Source organism: Oratosquilla oratoria, chromosome 41 (assembly GCF_046742065.1).
Source record: "Oratosquilla oratoria isolate Oo_2021 chromosome 41, ASM4674206v1, whole genome shotgun sequence".
In the NCBI taxonomy this organism is placed as follows: domain Eukaryota; kingdom Metazoa; phylum Arthropoda; class Malacostraca; order Stomatopoda; family Squillidae; genus Oratosquilla; species Oratosquilla oratoria.
The window spans coordinates 426839-453730 of NC_134817.1; the positions used below are offsets into that span (position 1 = coordinate 426839).

At 39.6% G+C, this 26892-nt stretch overlaps 1 protein-coding gene across 5 annotated transcripts in view; it reads right to left on the reverse strand.

The window, feature by feature from the left end:
• LOC143020857 (interleukin-1 receptor-associated kinase 4-like) overlaps positions 1 to 26892 on the reverse strand; it is a 54684-nt gene that overhangs the window by 6950 nt on the left and 20842 nt on the right. For all 5 annotated transcript variants that reach the window (XM_076177705.1, XM_076177704.1, XM_076177702.1 and 2 more), the window contains exons 3-6: positions 25470 to 25639; positions 20151 to 20658; positions 18754 to 18868; positions 17774 to 17929 (exon numbers count right to left, since the gene is read on the reverse strand). In XM_076177705.1, coding sequence (XP_076033820.1) covers positions 17774 to 17929; positions 18754 to 18868; positions 20151 to 20658; positions 25470 to 25639 — 949 coding nt within the window. The remainder of the gene's footprint in view (positions 1 to 17773; positions 17930 to 18753; positions 18869 to 20150; positions 20659 to 25469; positions 25640 to 26892) is intronic.

A 26892-nucleotide genomic window follows, 5' to 3' on the forward strand; every position in this document is an offset into this window, starting at 1 on the left:
AATTAAAAGTGGCCTATACCAACATTGACGGACTAATTTCGGGACTGAACGAACTCAATGATTATCTGTTAGAAGCAAAACCAGACATAATGGGAATTGTAGAGACTAAACTAAGAGGTGAAATACCATCCACTGTTATCGGACAAGGTTTATACAACTACTGGATAAAAAACAGGGACAAGAAACAGGGAGGGGGAATCATGTTCTTGGCCAAGAAAGACCTAAAGGTGACAAAAATTGCAGAGGGCAAAGGTAATGCTGAATTGATCATGATAAAAGTCGAAGGCAAGAATATGAAAAGTAGAAAGTTTGTGGTGACTTATGTGCCTCCAAAAACAAGCGCTTGGAAAGAAATTGAACATAAAAAAATGCTAGATGACACAAGAAAATCACTCAATGAGATACTAATGGGTAAGGGTAATCTGGTAGTTATGGGGGACTTCAATTGCAAAGAAATTTGTTGGGACAGCATGACAGTGCAAGGAGGAGATGACTCGTGGGGCAATGTACTGCTAGATATGACCATGGAGTACACAATGACCCAATGGGTCCATGAAAACACAAGGTACAGAAATAATGAAGAGCCATCGAAACTAGATCTAATATTTACAACAGAGCCTGAAATAGTGCATAAAGTCCAGTATGAGACACCAATTGGAAAGAGTGACCATGTACTCATCGAAACTATACTAAAGGAAGAAATAGACATAGAGAGGAACGAAAAGCATAGGAAAGGAAGACTGAGGTACAACAAAACAGACTTTACAAAACTAAAGACATTCTTCCGGAATGCAAACTGGGAAATATTTTACAGGGAAGAAACAGCAGTGGAAGAGAAATGGAATATATTGATGGAAAACTACAATGAAGGGGTAAACAGGCATGTACCAAGACAAAAGCGAGAGAGAGAGTACATTAAATGTTGGTTCAACAAAAGATGCAGTGAGGCAAAAGACAGAAGGGACAAAGCTTGGAAAAAGTGGAGAAAAGACAAAAAACAAAGCAAATGGCAAATTTATGTTAACTATAGAAATGAGTATGTTAATGTGAGAAGAGAGGAGAAAAGGAACCATGAGAAGGATATTATAGACAAATGCAAAGAGCAACCCAAACTATTCTATCGGTATGTGAATGGTAAACTTAAAAACAAACAGGAATTGGTGAAACTATGCCAAGGAAACATAGAATACACAGAAGATTTAGAGATGGCCGAAGTCATGAACAATCACTTTAAATCTGTTTTCACCAGAGAGAAAATACCGAATTGTGACATAGACAAAAACAAGAAATCTCCCCTCATGAATGAGTTTACAGCATCACTAAAGGAAATATCAGAACATTTATCAAGGCTGGATGTCAGAAAATCACATGGCCCGGACGGTATTGCAAATTGGATTCTAAAGGAGTGCAAAGAAGAACTAACAGACAAAATACACATCTTAATAAACAGCTCACTCAAAGAAGGAAAGATACCCGAGGACTGGAAAAACGCTAACATTGTACCAATACACAAAGGAGGAAACAAAGAAGAACCCACCAACTATAGGCCAGTATCACTAACAAGCACCATTGCCAAAATTTGTGAGAAAATAATCAAGAATAGATGGGTAAAACATCTGGAAGACAATGACATATTAAACCCAAGACAATTCGGATTCAGACAAGGAAGATCATGCTCCACAAACTTAATATGCTTTTACTCAAGACTAATAGACATAGTGCAAGAAAGAAATGGATGGGCTGATTGTGCATTCCTAGACTTGCAAAAAGCCTTTGACAAAGTACCACACAGAAAACTACTAAAAAAACTGGAACACATAGGAGGAATACAGGGAAACCTACTAAAATGGATAGAGGACTTTCTGACTGGTAGAAAGATGAGAGTAGTGCTCAGAGAAAAATATTCAGACTGGAAAGAGGTGATCAGTGGAGTACCGCAAGGATCTGTGCTGGCACCAATAATGTTTGCTATCTATATGAATGACATGGATGAGGACGTGAACTGCTACATGAGCTTCTTTGCCGATGACGCCAAACTGCTAAGGAAAATAGAAACTGATGAGGACTGTGAAGCACTGCAAGAAGACCTAAATAGGGTATGGAACTGGAGTCAGAAATGGGAAGTGGACTTTAATACGAAGAAGTGTAGCATAATGGAGTTTGGAAAAAGCAAAAACAGAATATCAGGAAAATATACAATTGGAACCAAAGAAGTAAAGAAAGTAGGATCCGAAAAAGATTTGGGAGTAATTATCACGAACGACTTGTCCTATGATATACAGATTAACAAAATTGTCGGGGAGACTTACAACTTGCTAAGATCAATAAAAGTGGCGTTTACATACTTGGACGAAGACATGATGAAAAAAATATTGGTTACATTGATAAGGCCTAGATTAGAGTACGCAGCGACATTGTGGTCCCCCAGTACCAAAAAGAATATAAAGAAAATAGAAAGAATCCAAAGAGCAGCTACAAAAATGGCACCTGCACTTGCAAACCTATCATACGAAGAGAGATTGGCTAAACTGGAGTTACCGACACTGGAGCAAAGGAGAGAGAGAGGTGACCTATTGACCATCTACAGAATCATGAAAGGCACAGAGGTACTCGATAGTGAGAACTTACTTAACTGGGACAAAAGAAACACAAGAGGACATGGAAAGAAAATAAAAAAACATAGCTATAGAAGAGAACTGAAGAAAAACAGTTTTCCTCATAGAGTTTTGGACACTTGGAACAAACTGGACAATGAAATAGTATGCGCAAAAACCATTCATGAGTTTAAAAACAAACTAGACACTGCAAGATACAAAGGCGGGACAACACGAGCATAGCTCCCCTTCCCGCAAAATACAACTAGGTAAATACAACTAGGTAAAGGTAAATACAATCTCCTCTTAGCATCCATTCCCAAATGTCTATTCCTCATTACACTTTTTAATCCACCAAGGCATTTACTCAAAAGTAGATGGACTAAACATCTGGAAGAAAACAATACACTGAACCCAAAACAAATTTGGCTTTAGACAAGGAAGATCATGTGCCACAAACTTGATTTGTTTTTATTCAAGGTTAATAGATATAATGCAAGAAAGGGACAGATGGGCAGATTGTGCTTTCCTGGATTTACAAAAGGCATTTGATAAAGTACCACACAAAAAGCTATTAAGAAAACTCGAAATAAGAGGTGTACAAGGAAATTTATTGAAATGGATGGAAGATTTCTTGAATGGGATAAAAATGAGGGTGGTACTTAGAGATAAAAACTTGACCTGGGAAGAAATGATACGTGGAGTCCCACAGGGTTCTGTATTGGCTCCGATAATGTTTGCTATATATGTAAATGACATTGATGGTGTGGAAGTTATATGAACTTCTTTGCAGATGACGCAAACCTACTAAAGAAAGTACAAAAAAAAAAAAAAAAAAAAAGTGAATCACTGCAGCGAGACCTGGACAAAGTCTGGGAATGGAGCCAAAAGTGTGAAGTGAACATCAAGATATGTAGTATAATGGAGTTTGGAAAAAGTAAAAAAAAGAATATTAGGACAATATAAAATCAGTACAAAGAAGTTTACTTTCTTTTCTTTAATTTTCTTTAATTTTTTAAAGTATACTTCCTTTTTGTACTGGTTTTATATTGTCCCAAGATGCAGGGATGACCCATCATCCAGGAGGTGCCAAGATAAGGAGGGAAGAGGGTGGATGGAATGGGTGGGAGTGATTTCTATGCCTTTGTTTTTTGGCTACCTCCCTTGTAAGGAGGGAAAAAGCCTCTGGTATGTACAAAGGAAATAAAAAAAGGTCAGCTCCGAAAAAGACCTAGGAATAATTATTAACAAAGATGTCGCCAGACAAGCACATAAGCAAAATAGTTGGAGAAACCTACAATTTACTAAGATCAATAAAGATGGCTTTTAATTACCTGGATGAAGTATGAGTAATGGTAAAAAAAAAATATATATATATATATATACAGCCACTATCCGAGTTACGACCTAGATAGGTTCCGACCAACCAGTCTTAAGTCGGATTGGTCGTAAGTCGGATCCTATTCAAAATGGCTGACACGAGGGTTCTACTCTAGGATACATGATATCAATCTGTTGCATTTTTAAGTAACTTTTTCTATTGAATACTATTAAATACAAGCTGTTTACAGTTTATTTATCAATGCTTTTTAGTTTCATTTTTATAATTTTTTTTCTATTTTTTTAATGTTTTAATACTGTACTGTATTTCAGTATATATACATATGCAGGTACTGTATGTATATACTATACCTGTATATACACACACACACATATTAAATATAACCTTGCTTACCATTTTTAAGTTTTTTAAATTGTAGTTTCCTTTTAATAATTTTTTCTTAATTCTTCAATTGTTGTATGTACTCTAAATACAGTATATGTGAATTTTAAGATCTATTTTTCTCATCCATTTCAATCCATTCTAAGTGTGAGATATAGGTACAGCAACGACTGCAACAGCACTGTAGGAGAGAAGCCAAACGCAGAGTATGGGATCCAATGTATTTAACGTTGCGCCTAGCAGGGCTTCTCCCGAAATAACATAGTGGACTTTTTTAAGGCTATCGACCCATAAGGGGGTCATTAAGCCTGGTGTGAAGTTGTTCAGTCTCTACATTTATTTATTTATTTATTTATTTTTTTATTATTATTATTTTTTTTTAACACCAGTTTCATGTTCATTTCTCCCCGCAAGCTCGGGTTATATAAGGAGTCAGATGTTTGTCCACTATGTTATTTCTGAAGAAGCCCTGGTGGGTGAAAAATTAAATACATTGGATCCTATACTCTGCGTTTGGCTTCTCTCCTACAGTTGTACAGACGCTCCTCTACTTACGTTCATTCGTTTTACGTTTTTTCGATTTTACATTTGAACTGACGGTAAAAAAAAAAAATTAAAAAAAAAATGTTTTGAGTGAATTTTTTAGTTTACCGCGCTCTTCGTAGTTCAAACGATACTTGCGCATGACGCTGCGTCCATTGTTTACATTGCGCAGACGACAAACTGAACATGCCTCCTCCTCCTCCCCCTCCTCCTCCACCATCTCAATTTATGTTGCTTGAATTTAATCTATTTGAAATTAATGTTATTATTTTACAATGTTATGTGTTTAATTAATGATTATAAGATACAGTAATAGAATTTACCGATGTATAGTACAGTAACAACTTACGTTCGGCCCTTCGGAACGTAACTAAAACGTAAGTTGAGGAGCGTCTGTATACAGTATTGTTTTCAGTTGCTTAGTTGTTAATATGATATGGTAAGTTAAAGAAAGAAAATACTTATTACAGCGTATTCGTATTAGTAAACTCATAATAGGCATCAGCTAGACGTGGTCGTAAGTACGTAAATATCCTTCATCCATAATTTATCAAACTCTTCCACAAATGCCTTAGCTGCAGGCGCATCACTGCTAGCAGCCTCACCTTTCGACAACACGTGGTGAACCTGGTAACGCTCTCGAAAGCAACGACACTACCCAGCACTCACTATGAACTCATGTGAAGCATATTCTTCACCTGCACATTCTTTCAACATGTGAAATTAACTTATAGCCTTACTTTGCACTGCTTGCAACGTCACTCTCACATTTCTTTGCCTATTATCTTCCAGCACTGTATGGGGCAGAAACATGGAACATAAGAGAAGAAGAGGGAAGGAGTTTGAATGTGTTTGAGATGAGGTGTCTGAGAAGTATGGTGGGGGGTTACTAGGCTAGATAGAGTGAGAAATGAGGAGGTGAGGAGGAGAACAGGGGTGGAAAAGGAGCTGGGAGATAGGGTTGATGAAAGAATATTAGGATGGTTTGGACACATGCAAAGAATGAGTGAAGAAAGACTAGTAAAAGAGGTATGGAAGGCAGATGTGGAGGGAGTGAACATGAGGGGACATCCTAGGATGAGGTGGATGGATGGGGTGAAGGGGGCTTTGGGGAAGAGGGGAATGTCTGTTGAGGAAGGACAGGAGAGGACAGAAGACAGGGGTGAATGGAGAATGGTTGTATATGGATGATGTTGTGATTGCATGAGGTGGAATGGGTGGGGGGGTGGGGGGTGAGGTAGTATGGGTGAGCAAATGTTGACGTAGCCCAAAGGAATTTCTCCCCGTCTTCTCCTTTTATGCAATGGGGGGGACGGAGAGGGGGGGTGGCCGATTTAATGAAGCGGCCTTGCTGTGGATGTGCTGTGTCTTGCGACACTGCTTCTGACCCAGGGCAGTGGACAAGGTGCAGGGATGACCCATCATCCAGGAGGTGCTCAGATAAGAGGGAGGGTGGAGGGGTGTGGAGTGTATTCAGGGATGGAATGGGTGGAAATTATTTTATGCCTTTCCCATTTTGGCTACCTCCCTTGTAAGGGGGAAGAAGCCTTGGTATATATATGTATGTATTATCTTCCAACCACGTGTATAGCAACTTTTCCATCTCTGCCATAACTGCCGTACGCGATGCCGGTTGCCACAACTATCTTACGTGCTGTGCTGCCAGACATGTACAGTAAACTCATAATAGGCATCTGCTAGATGTGGTCATAAGTACGGGTGGTCGTAACTCGTGTATGTCATAACTCGGATAGTGACTGTATATATTAGTCACACTGATAAGACCAAGATTGGAGTAAGCTGTGACATTATGGACACCAACACAAAAATAGAATATAAAGAAATTAGAAAGAATCCAAAGAGCAACAAAGAAGAGAAAGAGGAGATCTACTGGCCATTTACAGGATCATGAAAACCATGGAAGTCCTTGGCAGAGAAGACTTATTAAAGTGGGATAAAAGAAAAACAAGAGGACATGAAAATAACCTCAAAAAGGATAGTTATAGAAGAGATCTGGAAAAAAAAAATAGTTTTCCACACAGAGTGGTGGATGTCTGGAACAAATTGGATGAAACAATAGTGAGTGCACACACCATACAAGAATTCAAGAACAAACTAGATGCTGAGAGATACAAAGCATAGCTCCCCTTCCCGTATAATATAACTAGGTAAATACAAAAAGTGTAATGAAATAGACATTTGGGAATGGATGCTAATAGGAGGTTGTATGAAGGAGTAATTGGCTGCATGTTATTGTGATAAAGTAGCATGCAGTTGATTCTTTAGGGTCTATATGGGGTGCCCCTACAGACTAGAGTCACACATAATTTTGTCTGTGATAGAAGAGGACTCTGTTCACATCACAGAGAAATAAACACTTTTATTATACTGTGACTGTCCCTCCATTATGCTGTCCCCCAACCCCTTGTTACTGTCCTGTACCACTTCTTTGAATATTCATTTCCTTTTTTGCCTACCCTGTGGTGGGGGATAGAATGTTGCCCCCAAGTATTCCTGCTTGAATCGTAAGAGGTGAGAAAAAAGGGATTGGGATTAGGCATCCTTCTCCCTGTAGCCCCACGGGGGATATTCCTATAAAAGGTAAAGGCATAAAAGGGTCTAGGAGTTTTCCAATTAGTACCCTAAGGTTTGGGTCTTTTAATGTGTGTGGATGTAGTACAGATGAGAGTAAAAGGGAAGAGATAGGCAGTATGTTTGTGAGAAGAAAGATGGATGTGTTGGCATTGAGTGAAACTAAGTTGAGAGGGAGGGGTGAGTGTGAGTTTGGGAGTGTAGTTGGAAGGTTCTCAGGAGTGAAGAGAGGATGAGGGAGAGAAGGGGTGGCTATACTAGTAAGTGAAGAGATAGGTAAGCGTGTAGTGGAGTGGAAGGAGGTTTCTTCAAGGTTAATGTGGATGAAGGTGAAACTGGGAAAGGAGATGTGGGTTTTTGTAAGTGCATATGGGCCTGGTAGTGAGAAGAGTGTAGAAGAAAGGGAGGCTTTTTGCACAGATTTAAATGAGTGAATAAAGGGATTAGGGAGAAACGTCAATGTAGTAGTATTGGGAGACCTTAATGCTAGGGTAGGAAATGAACCAATAGACTGAGTGGTTGGGAAGTGTGGAGTTTCAGGAAAAAATTGTAGTGAAGAGTTGATGGTGAAGATGTGTCTAGAAAGAGAGTTGATGATAGCAAATACAGTGTTTAGGGAAGAAAATCAAGCATAAGTACACATGGGAAAGGGTGGGGGATGGGTGGTAGATAGAGCGTTTATGGACTATGTAGTGGTAGATAGGAGTATAATAGGAAGAGTTAAGGATGTACATGTTCTAAGGGGAGAGAGCGGGGAGGATATCAGATCATTTTCTGGTGGAAGGTAAATTGAGAGTGGGGCATTGATGAAGAAAGAGGAAAAGGACAAAAGGTAGGGAGGTGCTTAGAGTGAACTGCTTAAATGAGAAAGAATGGAGAAGGGGCACAAGAAGAAGCTGGGAGAGGAGTGGGAGGGAGTGAAGGATAGAGTAGAACTAGGAGAGGAGGAGGAATGGGGATGGTTCAAGGAGGGAGTCACAAGGTGTGCAAAGATGGGTGTGGAACAAGGAGGACGGGAGGAAATAGAAGGAAGGGTAGTGAGTGGTGGGATAAGGAAGTAAAGAAGGTTGTAGAAGAGAAGAAGTGAGCTTTCACAGATTGGTTACAAAATAGGATGAGGGAATCATATGAGAGGTACAAAGAAAAGAGAAGAGAAGTAAAGCATAAGATAAAGGAGGCAAAGAGGAGAGCGGATGTGAAATGGGGTAAGAGTGTGACAGAAAATTTTGAAAGTTATAGAAAGATGTTTTGGAAAGAAATTAAGAGAGGAAGAGGAGGTGAATCAAGTAGAGAAGAAAAGGTAAAAGGTGCAGATGGTGAGATGATAATGGAAGAGAAGGCAGTAAGATGAGGATGGGCAGAGTATTTCAGGGAGTTGCTAAATGTGAAGGAGAAAAAGAAGGGAAAGGTAGTTGCAGTGGGAAATGCAAAGAAAATGACTGTGATGAGTGAGGAAAATGGAGGAGAAATAAGAAAGGATGAAGTGAAGGCAGTTGTTAAGATGATGAGAGCAGGTAAGGCACCTGGTCTGGATGGATGTCTTGCAAAATGTCTGAAAAAAGGAGGTACAGTGATGATGGACTGGCTGGTGAGGTTATTTAATTTTGTTTAAGAGAGGGTAGAGTGCCGGAGGACTGGAGGAGTGCCTGTATAGTTCCACTTTACAAGGGAAAGGGGGACAAGTGTGAGTGTAGTAGTTTCAGAGGGATTAGCTTGTTAAGTGTAGTTGGGAAGGCTTATGGAAGGGTCTTGATTGAGAGGATTAGGAGAAGAATGGAGGGAGTAATCAGTGAGGAACAGTGTGGGTTTAGGACAGGTAGAGGTTGTGTAGATCAGATTTTTGTGGTAAGACACATGTGAGAAAGGTATAGGAAAAGGTAAGGATGTTTTTTGGGCATTTATGGATTTGGAAAAGGCTTATGATAGGGTAGACAGGAAGGCACTGTGGGAGGTATTGCAGATATACGGGATAGGAAAGCTCTTAGGAGCTGTCAAGAGTTTTTATATGAGAGTAGTAGGGCATGTGTCAGGATTAGAAATGGAGAGAGTGAGTGGTTTTAGGTATGGTAATTGTGGTTCAATAAATACAATGGGAAAATCTGAGAACTTGTTAGCATTCTCAGATTTGTAGTCTGAAGTAAATTGGAAGTAAGAGGCCTCTGTTGAGAGGATGTGAAAAGGTCCCTTGCCGTCAGGTTTCAAGATAGGTGTCTCAACGTCCAGAGCTCTGGAAGTGATCTGTCAAGACTGACGAAAAGTAGCCATATGCGGCGGGACTCTTACGTGTTCGAAAACCACGGATTAACTTTAACCTTAAGCAAATTCCCAATTTTTAAACCAAAATTACCTAATAGATTCAATAAATATAAGGGAGGGGAGTTTAATCATAATCTATTTAAAGTTACGATAGGTGTGGTTCGAAGATTCGGAAAAGGTTCCTGAATTGAAAGAAATTACTGTAATGCTTTGAGGGAAATCACCGAACCAAGGTAAACATTACGATACCCAAACAACAATTACCACAACCTCCCCGACAACAAAAAGAAAGTGTTTAATGAATATAACACTTTCAAGGAAAATTTACAACTTCTTAACCCATTCAACTCATGCCAGCCGCTTATTTTGTAGATACTAAAAACCGGATATGGTAATGTACTTTATGAAACACCTATACATATGTATAGTTTTTTCCTCTGTAGTCATGAGAGACACTGAAATGCTTTCATATTCTTCATGCTAGATTAGATACTATTTTTTTTTTTTAGATTTCAAAGTACAGTATGTCCTTTTTTTCATCATGTCATCTGAGGTTAAAGGGTTCAGTGCTAGAGACCTTACTTGGTCTCTAAAGGCTAGCGCAGTCTTACGAGTTGGTGTCAAAGAGGTAGGTTCTGGAGCGACACAGTCATTTTCTAAAGAAATAACCTCCTCCAAGTTAGAGGTCTCTTCAAAAGGCTCCAACTCGCCTGCAAAATAGGATCCCCAGGGGATTCATTCTCATGACGGGAATGTAACTCAGCATGGAGTTCTAGAGGGATTAAAAGTCTAACGTTGACTTTGATAGAGTTTCCATTGGGCTTAATGACAGAGACAGTACGTATCACTTGGTCTTGGTCAGGGAAGGTCTCAATAACCCGAACTAAGGGCCAGAATAGTCTGGTCTTAAAAGGGAGTTTCAAAAAAGCAATATCACCTTTCTCCTAGCTTCTAGAACTATGGTAGGCAGCTCTATCCCTTTCCCATGATAATTTACAAAATTAATAATTAATTTTCTATTGCTATATTGCGCCCATGGTCGAAACTAAAAATTTACCACTACCGGTATATACTGTACCCCAGGTAGTTTTTGCAGCTTGCAGGATGGTAATGTAGACCTAAGCTTCAGAACACTATACCTCACAGCTAATATCCACCGTACAAGTTCAATTATAACATCATACAAATTTGCCTCAGCCAACTTAATTATTGTACACGACGTCGTAACTTCGGGAGATTTAAGTTAAACGTCTGTCATAAAACCCGTCGTAACTCCGCATCGTCGCTAACCGAGTAGGTCGTTAAACGAGGAGTACCTGTAGTTTGTCAGGTTGCATAAAAATATGATGTTGGATAATGAAGGTCAATATGAAGGGAGAGCAGATGAAACCAAAAATGATAGTATTATATCTGTAAGGAATATACTGGTCGTTAATCCTCCTAAAGAAACAGAACCTATTACAATCACCCTCATCCTTCAAACGGATCTGCAAGAAGGCTTTCATAACATCAGCCAAAATGACATAATTGTTGGTTCTGAAGTACAACAAAAGAGAGAGGAGGTTATTCATCAAATCAACTCCTGGGAAAGCAGCTTCATTTAAAGGAGGAGTTTTTCCTATTTTGAGTGAATAGTTAAAAACAGGTCTTATTTTAGAGGTGGCAAGATCATCATTCTTGAGCACATGTCTATGTGGTATAAAAATTTGGCCAGGGACTCTTTTAGTAACTGGTTCAATAATACCCAAGGCCTCTTGCTGGTCAAACATTTTGTGCCACTGCCAAGGCAATCTTAAGATTAGAAGGTACAAGGTCCATCAAATCCCTTTTCCATGGGATCTTCACCTTATAGTGTCCATCTTTGAAGGAAATGGACTGTCTAAATTTATCAATTTCTAAAGCATCAATATCAGGGGTTTGTTCTTCTTTAATGCCAATGGATTCTAAAGAATAAAAATCATCAAGACCATATTCTACATTAGAGTTAACAAAGACTTCCTGCAAAGGATCAAATTGTAAACTTACAGGTTCTAGGCAGAAATTAATTAGTAACTTATATTTGCCTAACCTCTTGGGAGGAAAGTATTTAACAGTCCCTTTAGACTGAGTAAAGGAAGTTTCTTTCTCAGGTTTCTTTAGAGAAATTCCATTGGTGTTAAAAGAAGAATTATAAAAAACAAAAGAATCCCCAAGATATTCCTCCAAACAATTTAAAGAATCTACTCCAAGGTCTGAATCTGGATTTATCCTCAAAGGTTTCTCCTTAGATTTGAAGCTATCAAAATTTTGCACTTCATTAGAGAGTAATTCAGGAACCCCTTTGATCATTCTCTTTAAGTAGAAAGGTTTCTCACTAGGAGGAATATATTGAGCCCCAGTCCCGTTTAGAATGAAACCATCAGCAAGTTTAATAACCTTGCAAGACAGGCTACCATATAAAGGGACTCTGTCTATTGAAAAACTTTCAAAGTTTTGAAGTGTCATTTCCAATGATGCCTAAAACTTTCCATTGGTCTCCCTTCACCTTAGGAAAACTAGGGGAAACATGAAATTCATGATGGTTCATACTTTGGAATATAGAGGATAATGAAGGAATTTGTATGGACAAGTTGAATCCTTCAATTGCAAAAAACAAACTAAACAGATTCATCCCGGAAGGGAGTTTTAAGTTTGCAGTATAATTAAAACCTCTTTTATTCATTAGAGGTAAACCAACAGAAGAAACCAACTTTTCCATAGGAGGACTTAAACAAGGTCCAACTCTGTCCTCTACCAATTCCTTGTTAATGATAGAAAACTGGGCTCCAGTGTCTAATAAAAAGAGACATTGGGTAGTTCTCTTTCCTCTGCTTACATGAAGGGAAACCAAAGGAACAATTGAATCAGATAACGAATGGAAATTATATATTTTCCCTTCGGAAATAGGTAACTTATTACCCATAGGACACATGGTTCCATGGTGCTTGGGTTTGTTACATACAAAACATTTATAAGTCAGACCAGCCTTTAACCCGGGGCATTCCAAAGAACCTTGTCCATGATTCAAACATCTGTTACAGAGTCCTAATTGAACTACTCTAGCTCTTCTGCTGTCAAGGGAAATATAGGAAGAACACTTTGAACTAGCATGGTCAGAAGCGGGGCAAAATCTACATCTGTTGATAGACTTCTTAACTACTTCCATACGGTGACGCCTACGTAGGCGGCATGAGGAGCAAGTGGGTACTCGATGATGCCGACATCGGCATCTTGATTATATTATTATAGTCATACCTACGTAATTTCCATTCTCTCTAAACTGGCTTCATCAATTTTCTATGGTTATCAAAATACACGGGTGAAAGAGAACGAACGATTGAGCTCTGACTTTATTTTTTATAATGCAATTATTATGACGCAACATTGCACGTCGGGCAGCTAATGCTGCCAGACGTGCGATGTGCCCCGGAGTGAAGAGGTTAATGGGATCTGGATTGACTTTAAAAGAGTGACTAACTCCCTTGCTAGAATCAACAGATTTTTTCAAGGAATTTTCCTTGAAGGCAAAGAAGCAGGTAGTATAATTTCGTCTGGGTTTGACACTAAGATCATCAGATCCCATTTTAAGTCTAACTAAAACAGACTGGTAAACTTCTTTGAGTTGATTAAAATTGGGGTAATTTGAATTAATCACCCGAGACAATTCAATTAAAAAAAATTTAGGTAATTTATTTAAAATTAATTTACTCATCAAAAGGAGGCCCTCGCTTCCAGCCTTAGTAAAGTCAAGTCCTATCCCCTTAAGGTCTTGTAGTTTGGAATCTACAGACCTAATGTAACCTTCTAGGTCTTTCAACTCTCGAGACCTCAGGTGCATTAATAATTGAAATCAACACTTTGTCCATAATTTCTTCTTTATCAAAGAAGAACTCATCAAGAAGAAGGAATGCAGTGTCACAATTCGAATCATCCACTGATAAATTCTCCACTAAATGAAAGGCCTCCCCTCTGAGATATCCCTTGAAATAAATAAATTTCTGACAATTAGTCAGATTAGGGATGCCAGCAATGGCATTCTGAAAACCCTTTTTGAAATTGAAATAGGCAAAGGGATTGAGTGAATTGTTCTCAAAATGTTGAAGAACAATTGGAGGGAGAGGAAGTTTTACAGAATTAACTTCAGTGGACATGCTAGATTCAGCAACTTTAGAGTCAAGAACTCCCTTTAACTCAAGTCTCCGTTCCTTAAAAGGAGACAAATCTAGAAGAATGGACAGGCGGTAAGCCCTGGATTTATCCATATCCTTGTCCTTTTCTTCATCGAGGAGCAAGTTGTAAATATCCTCGTCTAAATCTTGTATTTTCGAGAGGAAACATTTGATTTGAGACACCACGGTGTCAAGGACGGAAATAGTGAACGAATCAAATTGTGAATTTTTTAAAGCCTTTAAATCCTTAGAGATAAGACCCCTTTTATGGGCTCTTTGTCTTCAGAGTTTTTTCAAGTCCTCAGACTCAGAGAAAGGCTTTTCATTGCAAGTTATCTTGAAACAGCAACCCAAACAAACTTGTCACCAAATTCACAATAGTACAACTTTCGTATGGATAACTGTCTTAATGATCAACCAATAAGACGGAAATTTCATAAAGTTATTTAAACACAACAGTTTTTAAACAGAAAAGAGCAGACAAAACACGGGAAACCACGATTAGTAACAGCAGAGGCCACCAAGAGCAAAGTAGAATTCAATAAACTTCGAAAGAATATGGATATAATAGTGCTCCCTCATTCGCCGGTAACCTTCCCTCAAAGAAAATAAGGTCCTCAAACGAGGTTATTACCATAATCCGAACTAACTTGACACAAAAAAGTATCAGGAAACCGGACCTCGTAACCACTTATCGTAACTTTAAATAATATAGTGCTAGATAGCGGCTTATGACATAAGGGGGAAATAATTTAAAGTCGAAATCGACATAAAAAAAGAAGTTAAATTAAAATATTAAATATTAAATTCTTAAATTAGAGAAAACTGACTCTAAGTTTGAAAGAATTAATCTCACTAAAGTCTGAGAAAATTGAACCTATGATAATTGTGGTTCAATGAATACAATGGGAAAATCTGAGAACTTACTTGTTAACGTTCTCAGACTTTGTGGTCTGAAGTAAATTAGAAGTAAAAGGCTTCTGTTCAGAAGATGTGAAACAGTCCCTTGCCATCAGGTTTCAAGATATGTGTCTCAACGTCCAGAGCTCTGGGAGTGACCTGTCAAGACTGATGAAAAGTAGCCGTATGTGGCAGGACTCTTATGTGTTCGAAAACTAGAAGCCACAGGTTAACTTTAACCTTAAGCAAATTCTCAAAGTTTCCCAATTTTTAAACCAAAATTACCTAATAGATTCAATGAATATAAGGGAGGGGAGTTAAATCGTAATTTATCTAAAGTTACGATAGGTGTGGTTCGAAGATTCGGAAAAGGTTCCTGAATCCAAAGAAATTACCGTAATGTTTTGAGGGAAATCACCGAACCAAGGTAAACATTACGATACCCAAACAACAATTACCACAGAGGTAAAGGTGGGACATCATTAGGGGTGTGTTATGTCACCCTGGCTGTTCAATTTGTATATGGATGGGGTGGTGCGAGGGGTAAATGCAAGGGTGGAGGGTCAGGGATTGGAGATGGTTAAAGAAAATGGAGAAAAGTGGGAGATAAGCCAGCTGTTGTTTGCGGACAACACTGCGCTTGTAGCAGGATCAGAAGAGGGATTGAGGAAGTTAGTGACAGAGTTTGGGAAAGTGTGTGAAAGAGGGAAGTTGAAGATGAATGTGGGTAAAAGTAAGGTGATGAGATGTACAAGGGGCTGAAAGTGACAGCAGACTGGAAGTGAGTATTAAGGGAGAGAGACTGGAGGAAGTGGATAGTTTTAGATACTTGGGTGCAAACATGGCAGGAAAGGGAGGAGTGGAAGTGGAGGTAGAATGTAGATTGAGATAAGTGAGCAAATGCCTTGGTGGATTAAAAAGTGTAATGAGAAATAGACATTTAGGAATGGATACTAAGAGGAGGTTATATGAAGTAGTGATTGTGCTGACAGCACTGTATGGGGCAGAAACATGGAACATAATAGAGGAAGAGAGGAGTTTGAATGTGTTGGAGATGAGGTGTCTGAGAAGTATGATAGGGGTTACTAGGCTGGATAGAGTGAGAAATGAGGAGGTGAGGAGGAGAACAGGGGTGGAAAGGGAGTTGGGAGATAGGGTGGATGAAAGAGTATTGGAATGGTTTGGACACATGAAAAGAATGAGTGAAGAAAGACTAGTAAAAGAGGTGTGGAAGGAGTGAACATGAGGGGGCGACCTAGGATGAGATGGATGGATGGGGTAAAAGGGGCTTTGGGGAAGAGGGGAAGGTCTGTTGTGAAAGGACAGAAGACTTGGGGTGAATGGAGAATGGTTGTGTATGGATGATGTTGTGATCCATGAGGTGGAATGGGTGGGGGGAGAGGGAGTATGTGTGAGAAAAATTTGATGTAGCCCAAAGGGATTTCTCTTCATCTTTTCCTTTTCTGCTTGAGGGGACGGAGAGGGGGGGTCGCTGATTTGATGAAGCGGCCTTGCTGTGTCTTGCGACACTGCTTCTGACCCAGGGCAGTGGACAAGATGCAGGGATGACCCGTCATCCAGGAGGTGCCAAGATAAGAGGGAGGGAAGGGGGTGGAGTGTGATAGGGATGGAATGGGTGGGAATGGTTTTTTATGCCTTTGTCTTTTGGCTACCTCCCTTGTAAGAGGGAAAAAAGCCTTTGGTATATGTATGCATGAATTGAAATGTCTGAGAAGTATGGTATGGGTTACAAAGTTAGATAGAGTGAGAAACAAGGTGAGGAGGAGAACAGAGTGGAAAAGATGAGATGGTTTGGACACAAGGATAGAATGAGTGAAGAAAGATTAGTAAAAGAAGTGTGGAAGGCAGAGGTGTATAGAGTGAACATGAGGGGATGACTGAGGATGAGATGGATGGATGGATGGGGTAAAGGGGGCATTCAGCAAGAGGGGGGGGATGTCTGTTGAGGAAGATAGAAGATAGGGGTGAGTGGAGAATGGCTGTGTATGGATGATATTGTGATACATGCAAGGGAATGGGTGGAGAATAGGGAAAGAGTTTGGGAGTAGTTACATACGAATGATATTTTGACGTAGCCCAAAGGGATTATTCCCCCATCTTCAATGTTACTACATGAGGGGACGGAGTTGGGGGGTCACTGGTTAGATGAAGTGGTCTTGCTGTGGATGTGCTGTGTCTTGCTGCATTGCTTCTGACCTAGGGCTATGGGCAAGCTGCAGGGATGACCCATCATCCACGAGGAGCCAAAATGAGAGGGAGGAAGGGGTGGTTTATGGGACTGAAATGTGTGGGAGTGAGTATGTGCCTTTTGACTTGGCTACTTCCCTTGTAAGGGGGGAAAAAGCCCTTGGTTTATAGATACATTATGCAAAATATACTTTCTTCTTGAGTGCATATTTCATACTGTTGTCTTTTGTACTTTGTGCAGCTCATATCCATGCATTTCTATCTACATACCAAGGGCTTTTTCATGCCTTACAAGGGAGGTAGCAAAGTCAAAAGGCAAGTCCCCACTCCCACCCATTCCACTCCCATCCACCACCCTTTCTTCCCTTTCATCTTAGCTCCTCATAGATTATGGGTCATCCCTGCATCCTGCCCACTACCCTGGGTCAGATGCAATGCAGCAAGACACAGCACATCCATAGCAAGGCTGTTTCACTTAACTGGAGACCCCCACTCTATCTTCTCATGCAAAAAAGAATACAATCTGTCTGCTTCAAACTATCATTCATATATAACCACTCTCTACCTCCCCCTTCCTTGCACCACAGTATCATCTCTACATACCCATTCTCCACTCACACTTGTCTTCTGCCTTCTCACTTCCCTGTTCAACAGACATTGCCCTCTTTCATTCCCCATATATTTAGTACATATACAAATTACTTCAATCCCATAATATGGGAGGGTCAGTACAATGTAACATTAAAAGTTTAAAAACAAACACACATTACCTTGGGTACAAAGTGTTCATCTAATAGGATGTTTGCAGACTTGATGTCTCTATGCACTAGTGGTTGCTGTTGATAAGTATGTAAATATGCAATGCCTTCTGCTGTGCCACTTGTAATACTCAGCCGTGTTTCCCAATTCAGGGGCTTAGAACCTCCCTGCAAGGAAGAAGTGATGGGCTAAGTAGGAAGGAAGCAAAGTATGAACAAGGTCAGCTAATTCTATTTGCTTCTGCGTCTCACACCACTTCATCATCATCATTATAATTAATGTCTTCAGCTTCATCAACTGACAACCCAAAGCTCCACATCAACAGTCTTTGGACTCCTCCATAATTTTTGGGAAGAAACTTTGGATTGCTATATGTGCCACATTAGTATGAGTTACTTCTGTCACTGGCAGAAGCAGTGGGAGAAAGAGAAGGGAGCAGTAATTACCAGTTAACAGTTCTTTTGTGAAAAAGTTAGGGAAATGATACAAATTGATTAAGATATTCTGGGCATCTGAAGACAAAGTGCCAGCCCTGTACCTCCAGATATCAGTAAAGGTGTTGATCAGTTCTGAAAATGGGCACTAAGGAAAAGATCCCATCCTCCACTTAGTATACATTGCTGGTTCCTCACTCCATACATAGATCTACTAAAGTGGTCTATCTATTTATCTATATATCAGAGCCTTCCTCCCCCTTATAATGGAGGTAGCAGCCAAGGCATGCACCCACTCCCACTCAATCCACTCCAAAAGTAGTACAGACTTTAATGATACAGTATGTAGCCAATTTTCCTTTGACAAGTATTATGCAAGATGGTTGAAATGGGAATTTAAACCACCAAAATAGTAAAAAGAACTTCCAAACAAACTGGAGAGTCTAATGCTGGGCAAGAAGTTTTCTGATATCTACACAAACTAGAAATAAAATAAAATAAATGTTGGGTTTCAGTGTTATATGTTAATTGAAGATACTTCATGGATAATTCCTTACCAAACAGGCAAGTCTGTCCTGAAGGCTGCCATTGGCCATAAATGCATAAAGAAGACACCACTGTGGTCCATCACATGAGTAGCCTTCAAGACGGACCACATTCTCATGAATGCACCTAAGAATAGTATGCACTTGAAAAATATGGGCATAGAATTACAGAACTGTAATTTCCTTTGCTACATATTTATGCTGGCTAAATCTGAGTGTACTGGTTACTTGATTCTACAAATTATAATCTGTTTTTGAAATGTATCAATAGAAATTTTGTGAGTATTTTCTGTATGTGCACCTGAACTTACAAGTGAAAATTAATTTATAGTTATAGTACATCTTACACATACCTTCAACTCTTTGATGGTAGAACTGATGTTGAAACTAAATATATTTTTATCCCCTTAGCATGAAAAAGAAGACAAGAAAGACAAATTCCTCCAATGATTGCTGTAAACTTTTTGATAAGTGTATTGCATAAAAATTTTGAATCTCAATGTAAACAAGAGCAAATACGTGAGTAATAAGAAAGAGAATTAACCACTTCGGTACAATGACACCCACGTAGGTGTCAAGAGGCACGAGTAAGTACGCGAGGATGCTGGTGTCGGCATTTTGATTATATATATATTTTTTGCAGTTGTACATGAGTTATCCCCGGATTCTGTGAACTGATTTGATCACTTTTTCTGTGTTTATTATTACTCTGAGTAAAAGAGAACGAGTAATAAAGCAGTGACTTTATATTTTATAATGTGAGTAGTGTGATGAATTGTACATTTGGCAGCCGATGCTGCTTGCAATAATTTGAATTGTACTGAAGTGGTTAATTTGAATGAGTCAAAATGGCTGGCACAACCCAGGAACAAACTGTAAAAGATGAAAAGAAGAGGATGAAAAGGAAAAATATAGGAGAGGAAGTGTGTAAGTTAAGGAGCAAAGGAAATGTTTTCCACTTTAAGCAAGTGGATAGTATCTTTCTCTCCCTTAACCTCTTCACTCCGGGGCACATCGCACATCTGACAGCATTAGCTGCCCGACGTGCGATGTTGCGTCATAATAATCGCATTATAAAAAATAAAATCAGTGCTCAATCGTTCATTCTCTTTCACCCGTGTATTTTGATAACCATAGAAAATTGATGAAGCCAGTTTAGAGAGAATGGAAATTACGTAGGTACGACTACAATAAATATAATCAAGATGCCAACATCAGCATCATCGAGTACCCACTTGCTCCTCATGCCTGCTACATAGGTGTCACCGTATGGAAGTGGTTAAGGGCCTTTTCCTCTTATGTGGATGTGGCTGAGTCAAAGTTCATACCCATATCACAAACAAAACCCACTCAACCATCCCTTACCATATATCAAAAACTACTACAGTACTTGATTTAATAATACTTACCTGGACAGAACATCAATCTCCATTTTGAACTGCTGATCAACTCGCATTTCCCCCATATTGAGCCGCTTGACAGCAACTGTTTGAACAGCATCATTAATTATAATCTTTGCTTTGTAGACAGTCCCAAATGCTCCTTCACCTAAACGTGTGCCCCCATAATCAATGGAAAGATCTGGAAAGCTGTTTGCGGCTTCCTTCAATACATAATACGGAAAGTGAGTCAATGAGTTGCTGTGTTCAATTTCAATAGCTGGAAAATCAGAAACAGTCTTTTCCACCATTTTCTCAGACTGGGTTGGCTGTACAGCACCCATAACTGTTGTTTCTTGATGATTCAACATGGGTGCATATGCCTGAGAGGAGTATGTTTCAGTCAACCTTGGTGGGTCCCCTTGTTGAAGAGTAAGTTCTTGATCAACTTCTATCCAAAGGCAGTCTTGGGTACTCTCACTTGGTAATGAATTATTCAAGTCTTCTAAGTTTTCATCATCTCTTGCAGGTGCCTCGCCTTAAAAATAAACAAGTCGAGCAATCAAATTATAGAAAATAATAATAATGACAAATTAATAAAATATACACACACACACACACACACCCTTTCGTCAAATGGACATCGAGAATTAGTGTTCCGAGAAAAAGGAAAATCTACGTGGATCTCAATGTCCAGGAAGTGCCTTATTGTATTTATAGGGAAGGGGAGAGCTCGTGGTATAGTGCAGGTGTGATAGGGAAGGAGAAAGGTAGGGATTATTGAGGGAAATGGAAGGAAATGAGGAAGAGGGGGACATGGTCCAGGAGGCCAGGCGTCTTGTAAACAAAAGGCAGACTGATGACGTTGACTTTGGTGATGACGGGATCAACAAAAATGTAAAGATTAGAAGTATAGATAAGAGCAGCACAGTGGAAGGTGATGATAATAGTTTCCAGGGATTTAAAGAGGGTGGGGGGGATACCAACCTCCCCCAATTGGCAAGACTAGAGGAGAAACTTGATAAGATGATCAAGCATTGGGAAAACAGGTTCGGTAACGTAGCCAAGATTGCGCAGAGAGTTGAAAGATTGGAAGAACTAGAGAAGGCAAACAAAAACTTAACTGTAGAAATAGAAGAATTAAAAAGACAGTTAAAAGAAGTTAAAGAAGAGAATGAGGATATAAAGAGGAATAATATAGACAATAAAGAGGCCATAGCAAAGGAAGCACAGGGCTGGAAAAAAAATCCAAGAAAACAGTAAAGTTGCATTTACTGACATAATTAAGCAACAAATGAAAAAACAAACTGAAGACTCAGTTATCAAAGTGATGAGACAGAAGGAGAATATAGTAAGAGACTTAGCAGACAAAAAGAAATGTATTATTATATTAGGAATGGAAGAGAAACATAACCCAGATAGAACCACAAGAATTAAAGAGGAAAAAGAAAACGTAAACAGTTTACTAGAATTAGTTCAGGAAGATGAACCTGAAATCATGAAACAAATTGAAGAGATGTTTAGGCTCGGAAAATATAGTACAGATAAGACCAGACCAATTAAGATTAAGTTCAGGTCACAAACAACAGCAGAGAATATCTTAGCAAAAACAGGAAAGCTGGCAACAAGTGAACAATATAAAAAGGTATGGATAAAAAGAGAAAGAATAAAGAGGAAAGATAGGAAGAAAAAATTAAAAGGCAAGAAGCTAAAGAAAAAAACGAGAACAGAATGGAGTCAGAAAAAGAAGAATTCTATTGGAGAATAGTGAATACGAAAGTGAGGAAATGGACCATAACAGAAACAGAAAATACAATGGAAATAACAGAAAGTTAAGAGTGTCCTACACAAATATAGATGGATTAATAACAGGACTGAATGAACTGAACGAGTATCTGAAGGAAAAAGAACCGGACATAATGGGAATTGTAGAGACAAAATTAAAAGGTCCACTACCACCCAACAGCATACGACCCAATGCATATAATTATTGGGTTAGAAACAGAGAGATAAAACAAGGGGGTGGAGTTATGTTCCTGACTAAGAAGGATATAAACGTGAAGAGTGTCACATATGGAAAGAATAGAGATGATTATGATAGAAGTAGAAGACAGAGATAAGAAGAGCAGAAAGTTTGTAATAAACTACGTGCCCCCAAAAACAGCCTCGTGGGAAGAGAGTGAACATAAAAGTATGTTAGAAGACACAAGGATAACATTAAATAAGATAATGGAAGATGGAGGAAGAATAGTTATGATGGGTGACTTTAATTGCAAAGAAGTCTGCTGGGAGGAGATGACAGTAAAGGGTGGAGACGGCTCATGGGGAAATGTTCTACTTGAGATGATTATTGACCACACAATGACACAATGGATTCAAGAGAACACTAGGTATAGAAATGAAGAAGAACCATCGAGACTAGACCTAATAATCACATCAGAACCTGAAATAGTGGAAAAGATAGAATACCAGGCACCTATAAGTAAAAGTGTCCACATATTGATAGAACTAGAACTAAATGAGGAAAAATACATGAAAAGAAATGAACAATATAGAAAAGAAAGATTGATGTATGAAAAAACAAACTTTGATAAAATAAGAGAATTCTTTCAAAATGAAAACTGGGAAAGAAATTTCGAGACGAAGGAAGTGACATCATTCGTACTCCAAAGCATCGCTCTGGTCGGCCAAGGAAGATATCAAATCGTACTTCTACGGTTCTAACTGCCTCCTAATAACCGTAGGAGGCAGTTAGAACCGTAGAAGTACGATTTGATATCTTCCTTGGCCGACCAGAGCGATGCTTTGGAGTACGAATGATGTCACTTCCTTTGTCTCGAAATTTCTTGGTCCACTTTTGCACTTGACGCACTCCAATTCCCACACGAGTAGCAATATCTTTACACTTATAACCCTCCTTATAGAGGGTTATGATTGTAACAACTGTGTCTCTTTCCAGCTCTTTACCACTTCCCATTACGGAGATATCAAGGCACAAAAACAGAGACCACCGCAAAAAAAAGACTACTCTCCGTGAGAGATGTTTAGAAAGTGACTCCATGTGACATCGAGTGCACCTAAACAGAGTTGCCAAATAGTGTGTATTGTCTCGGCTAAATACGGGTACAAACGCTAGCATTGAAAAATAGCGAAAAGTTGTATTTTTCGCATGTTTTGAGTTTAGGGAAAAGTTGGGGCGCCTATAATTTTGCGCCCAAACTTTTCGCGGCCACTGTATATGACCCAAGCTGGAACAATGCATGAATTCAAATCTAAATATGATAATATAATTGGTAATCAAGGATATAGATTAAGTTGGAACTATATATGAATTTGAGGCTAGGTATTATAAATTGGAGAGGAGACAGGAACCAACAGTCATTGCCCCTTTCCTGTATAATTAGGTACATACATACATACATATACCAAGGCTTTTTTCCCCTTACAAGGGAGGTAGCCAAAAAGGGAAAGGCATAAAAACACTCCCACCCATTTCATCCCTAAATACACTCCGCACCCCTCCCACCCTCCCTCTCATCTGAGCACCTCCTGGATGACGGGTCATCCCTGCACCTTGCCCACCGCCCTGGGTCAGAAGCAGTGTCGCAAGACACAGCACATCCACAGCAAGGCCGCTTCATTTAATCGGCGACCCCCCCTCTCCGTCCCCCCTTGCATATAAGGAGAGGACGGGGAGAAATCCCTTCGGGCTGCGTCAAAATTTGCTCACACATACTACCTCACCCCCCACCCACCCCTGCCCATTCCTCCTCATGCAATCACAGCATCATCCATATACAACCATTCTCCACTCACCTCTGTCTTCCGTCCTCTCCCTTCCTTCCTCAACAGACATTCCCCTCTTCCCCAAAGCCCCCTTCACCCCATACATCCACCTCATCCTAGGACGTCCCCTCATGTTCACTCCCTCCACATCTGCCTTCCATACCTCTTTTACTAGTCTTTCTTCACTCATTCTTTGCATGTGTCCAAACCATCCTAATATTCTTTCATCAACCCTATCTCCCAGCTCCTTTTTCACCCCTGTTCTCCTCCTCACCTCCTCATTTCTCACTCTATCTAGCCTAGTAACCCCCACCATACTTCTCACACACCTCATCTCAAACACATTCAAACTCCTTCTCTCTTCTTCTCTTATGTTCCACGTTTCTGCCCCATACAGTGCTGTTGGCACAATCACTCCTTCATACAGTCTCCTCTTCGCATCCATTCCTAAATGTCTATTCCTCATTACACTCTTTAATCCACCAAGGCATTTACTCGCTTCTCTCAATCTACATTCTACCTCCACCTTCACTCCACCTTTTCCTGCTACACTTGCACCCAAGTATCTAAAACTATCCACTTCCTCCAGTCGCTCTCCCTTAATGTTCACTTCCAGTCTACTGCCACTTTCACCCCTTGTACATCTCATCACCTTACTTTTACCCACATTTATCTTTAGCTTTCTTCTATCACATACTCTCCCAAACTCTGCCACCAGCTTCCTCAATCCCTCCTCCGATCCTGCCACAAGCGCAGTGTCGTCCGCAAACAACAGCTGGCTCACCTCCCACTTTTCTCCATTTTCTTTAACCATCTCCAATCCCTGACCCACTACCCTTGCATTCACCTCTTGCACCACCCCATCCATGTATAAGTTGAACAGCCAGGGCGACATAACGCATCCTTGATGAAGTCCCACCTTTACCTCAAACCACTCACTCTCTCCATTTCCAATCCTGACACAAGCTCTACTACTCTCATAAAAACTCTTGACAGCTCCCAAAAGCTTTCCTCCTATCCCATAAATCTGCATAACCTCCCACAGTGCCTTTCTGTCTACCCTATCATAAGCCTTTTCCAGATCCATAAAAGCCCAAAAAACATCCTTCCCCTTTCCTATAGCTTTCTCACATATCTGTCTTACCACAAAGATCTGATCTACACAACCTCTACCTGTCCTAAATCCACACTGTTCCTCACCAATTACTCCTTCTGTTCCTCTCCTAATTCTCTCAATCAAGATCCTCCCATAAGCCTTCCCAACTACACTTAACAAGCTAATCCCTCTGAAACTACTACATTCACACTTGTCCCCTTTTCCCTTGTAAAGAGGAACTATACAGGCACTCCTCCAGTCCTCCGGTACTCTACCCTCTCTCCAGCAAACATTAAATAACCTCACCAACCAGTCCACCATCACTTGACCTCCCTTTTTCAGACATTCTGCATGGCAGGTGCCTTACAGAAAATAAAGAATAACACAACTCTAACTCAAAAAGAGGTCAATGAACAAATAAAATAAAATTAAAAGGAAGGAAAAAGAAAAGAAAAGAAAGGACATACCTTTAAGTACATGAACTGTGATGTAGTCCATAGCTCTGTAAAGTTTAGCTTGATCAAGTATGTTTAGCAAATCATTTAATGTTGCTCGTATCCTTCCACTGGTGCCCCACTCCTCCAGGAGCACCTCAAACCCACAGCGTCCTCTCTTGTTGCACTCATCTTCTACAAGACTGTCCAGAACACCAGTGGAACAAGAAGTATAAAGAAAAGAAACATTAATAAGTGGTAAAAGAAGTAAGTAAATGTCTTGTCAGATTAAAAAAATATTATATGAAACAGGTATTTAGGAATGAATGTATAGAGAAGATTGTATGAAAGACTGATAATACCACAGTACTATATGGAGCAGATGACTGGAATATATGAGTGTTACAAGAATGAGTAGTGAGAAATGTGGAGATGAAACAGAGTACAAGTGTGGAAGGTGCTGTTGGACAAGCCAGACCAAAAACACAATGAGGTGGTTTGGGCATATGGAAAGAATGGGTTGTGAAAATGCTGTGCCTCACTATAATCCCCTCAAACTGTGGAGGGAAACAGGGATGACCCTTCATACATAACATGCTGCAATAAGAAGGGCATTATATCAGTTCTGATGTGCATGTAGTGCATGTGTGCTTTGACTTGGCTTTCCCTCCCTTGTAAGGGAAAAAGGCCCTTTGGTACAATGATTGACAATCACTGAATAGTATAAATAACATCCTCGTACCTGACTTCGGGAGAGCCAATTTTGAAAAGCTGAGGAAATATTTAGAACAATTGGTCACATGCGAGGCCAACTCAGAGGACAATGACAGGGTCAGTTGTCTAGATGGAAAGTATAGTGGGGTCAGGTGAAAGGTCAGTGTCATTAGTGCAGTCTGGGTTCTAGACCAAGGTATGGTCATGGAAGTAGATATTCAATCCCCAGGTCAGGTCATATACAAGCCTGAGGTCATTTACAGGATCAACAGTCTAGATCAGGGGTTCTCAACCTTTTTCCCATTACACACCCTGTCATCAGACCATCGACCTGCACCCCCATTAATCTGACACAGAATATAGAATGGTAATATGTTAAGACTAATTAAATATACAATGGTACTGCAATGGATATCAAATGGTTCAAATTGTAGTGAATTTATTCATCAGTTAAGCATTAACATAAAAACAAGGTACAATGTACTCTCTGCAGATTTAAATGTTTAAGTAATCTTTTGCTAGTCCTCAAGCAGCCCTGTAAACCCTCCTGCAAAACCCTGGGGGTTCATGAACCCCAGGTCTAGATGATATGTATAATAATTTAACCACTATGATTTTGTGTGCTCAAAGTAAATTTATTCCTCTAAAAGCTATAAGGAAGATTACTAATACTTTCTAACGGATGATGAATAGGCTAAAAAATGAGATTGGGGAAAAAAAAAAAGAGGGCTTTACATCAGGG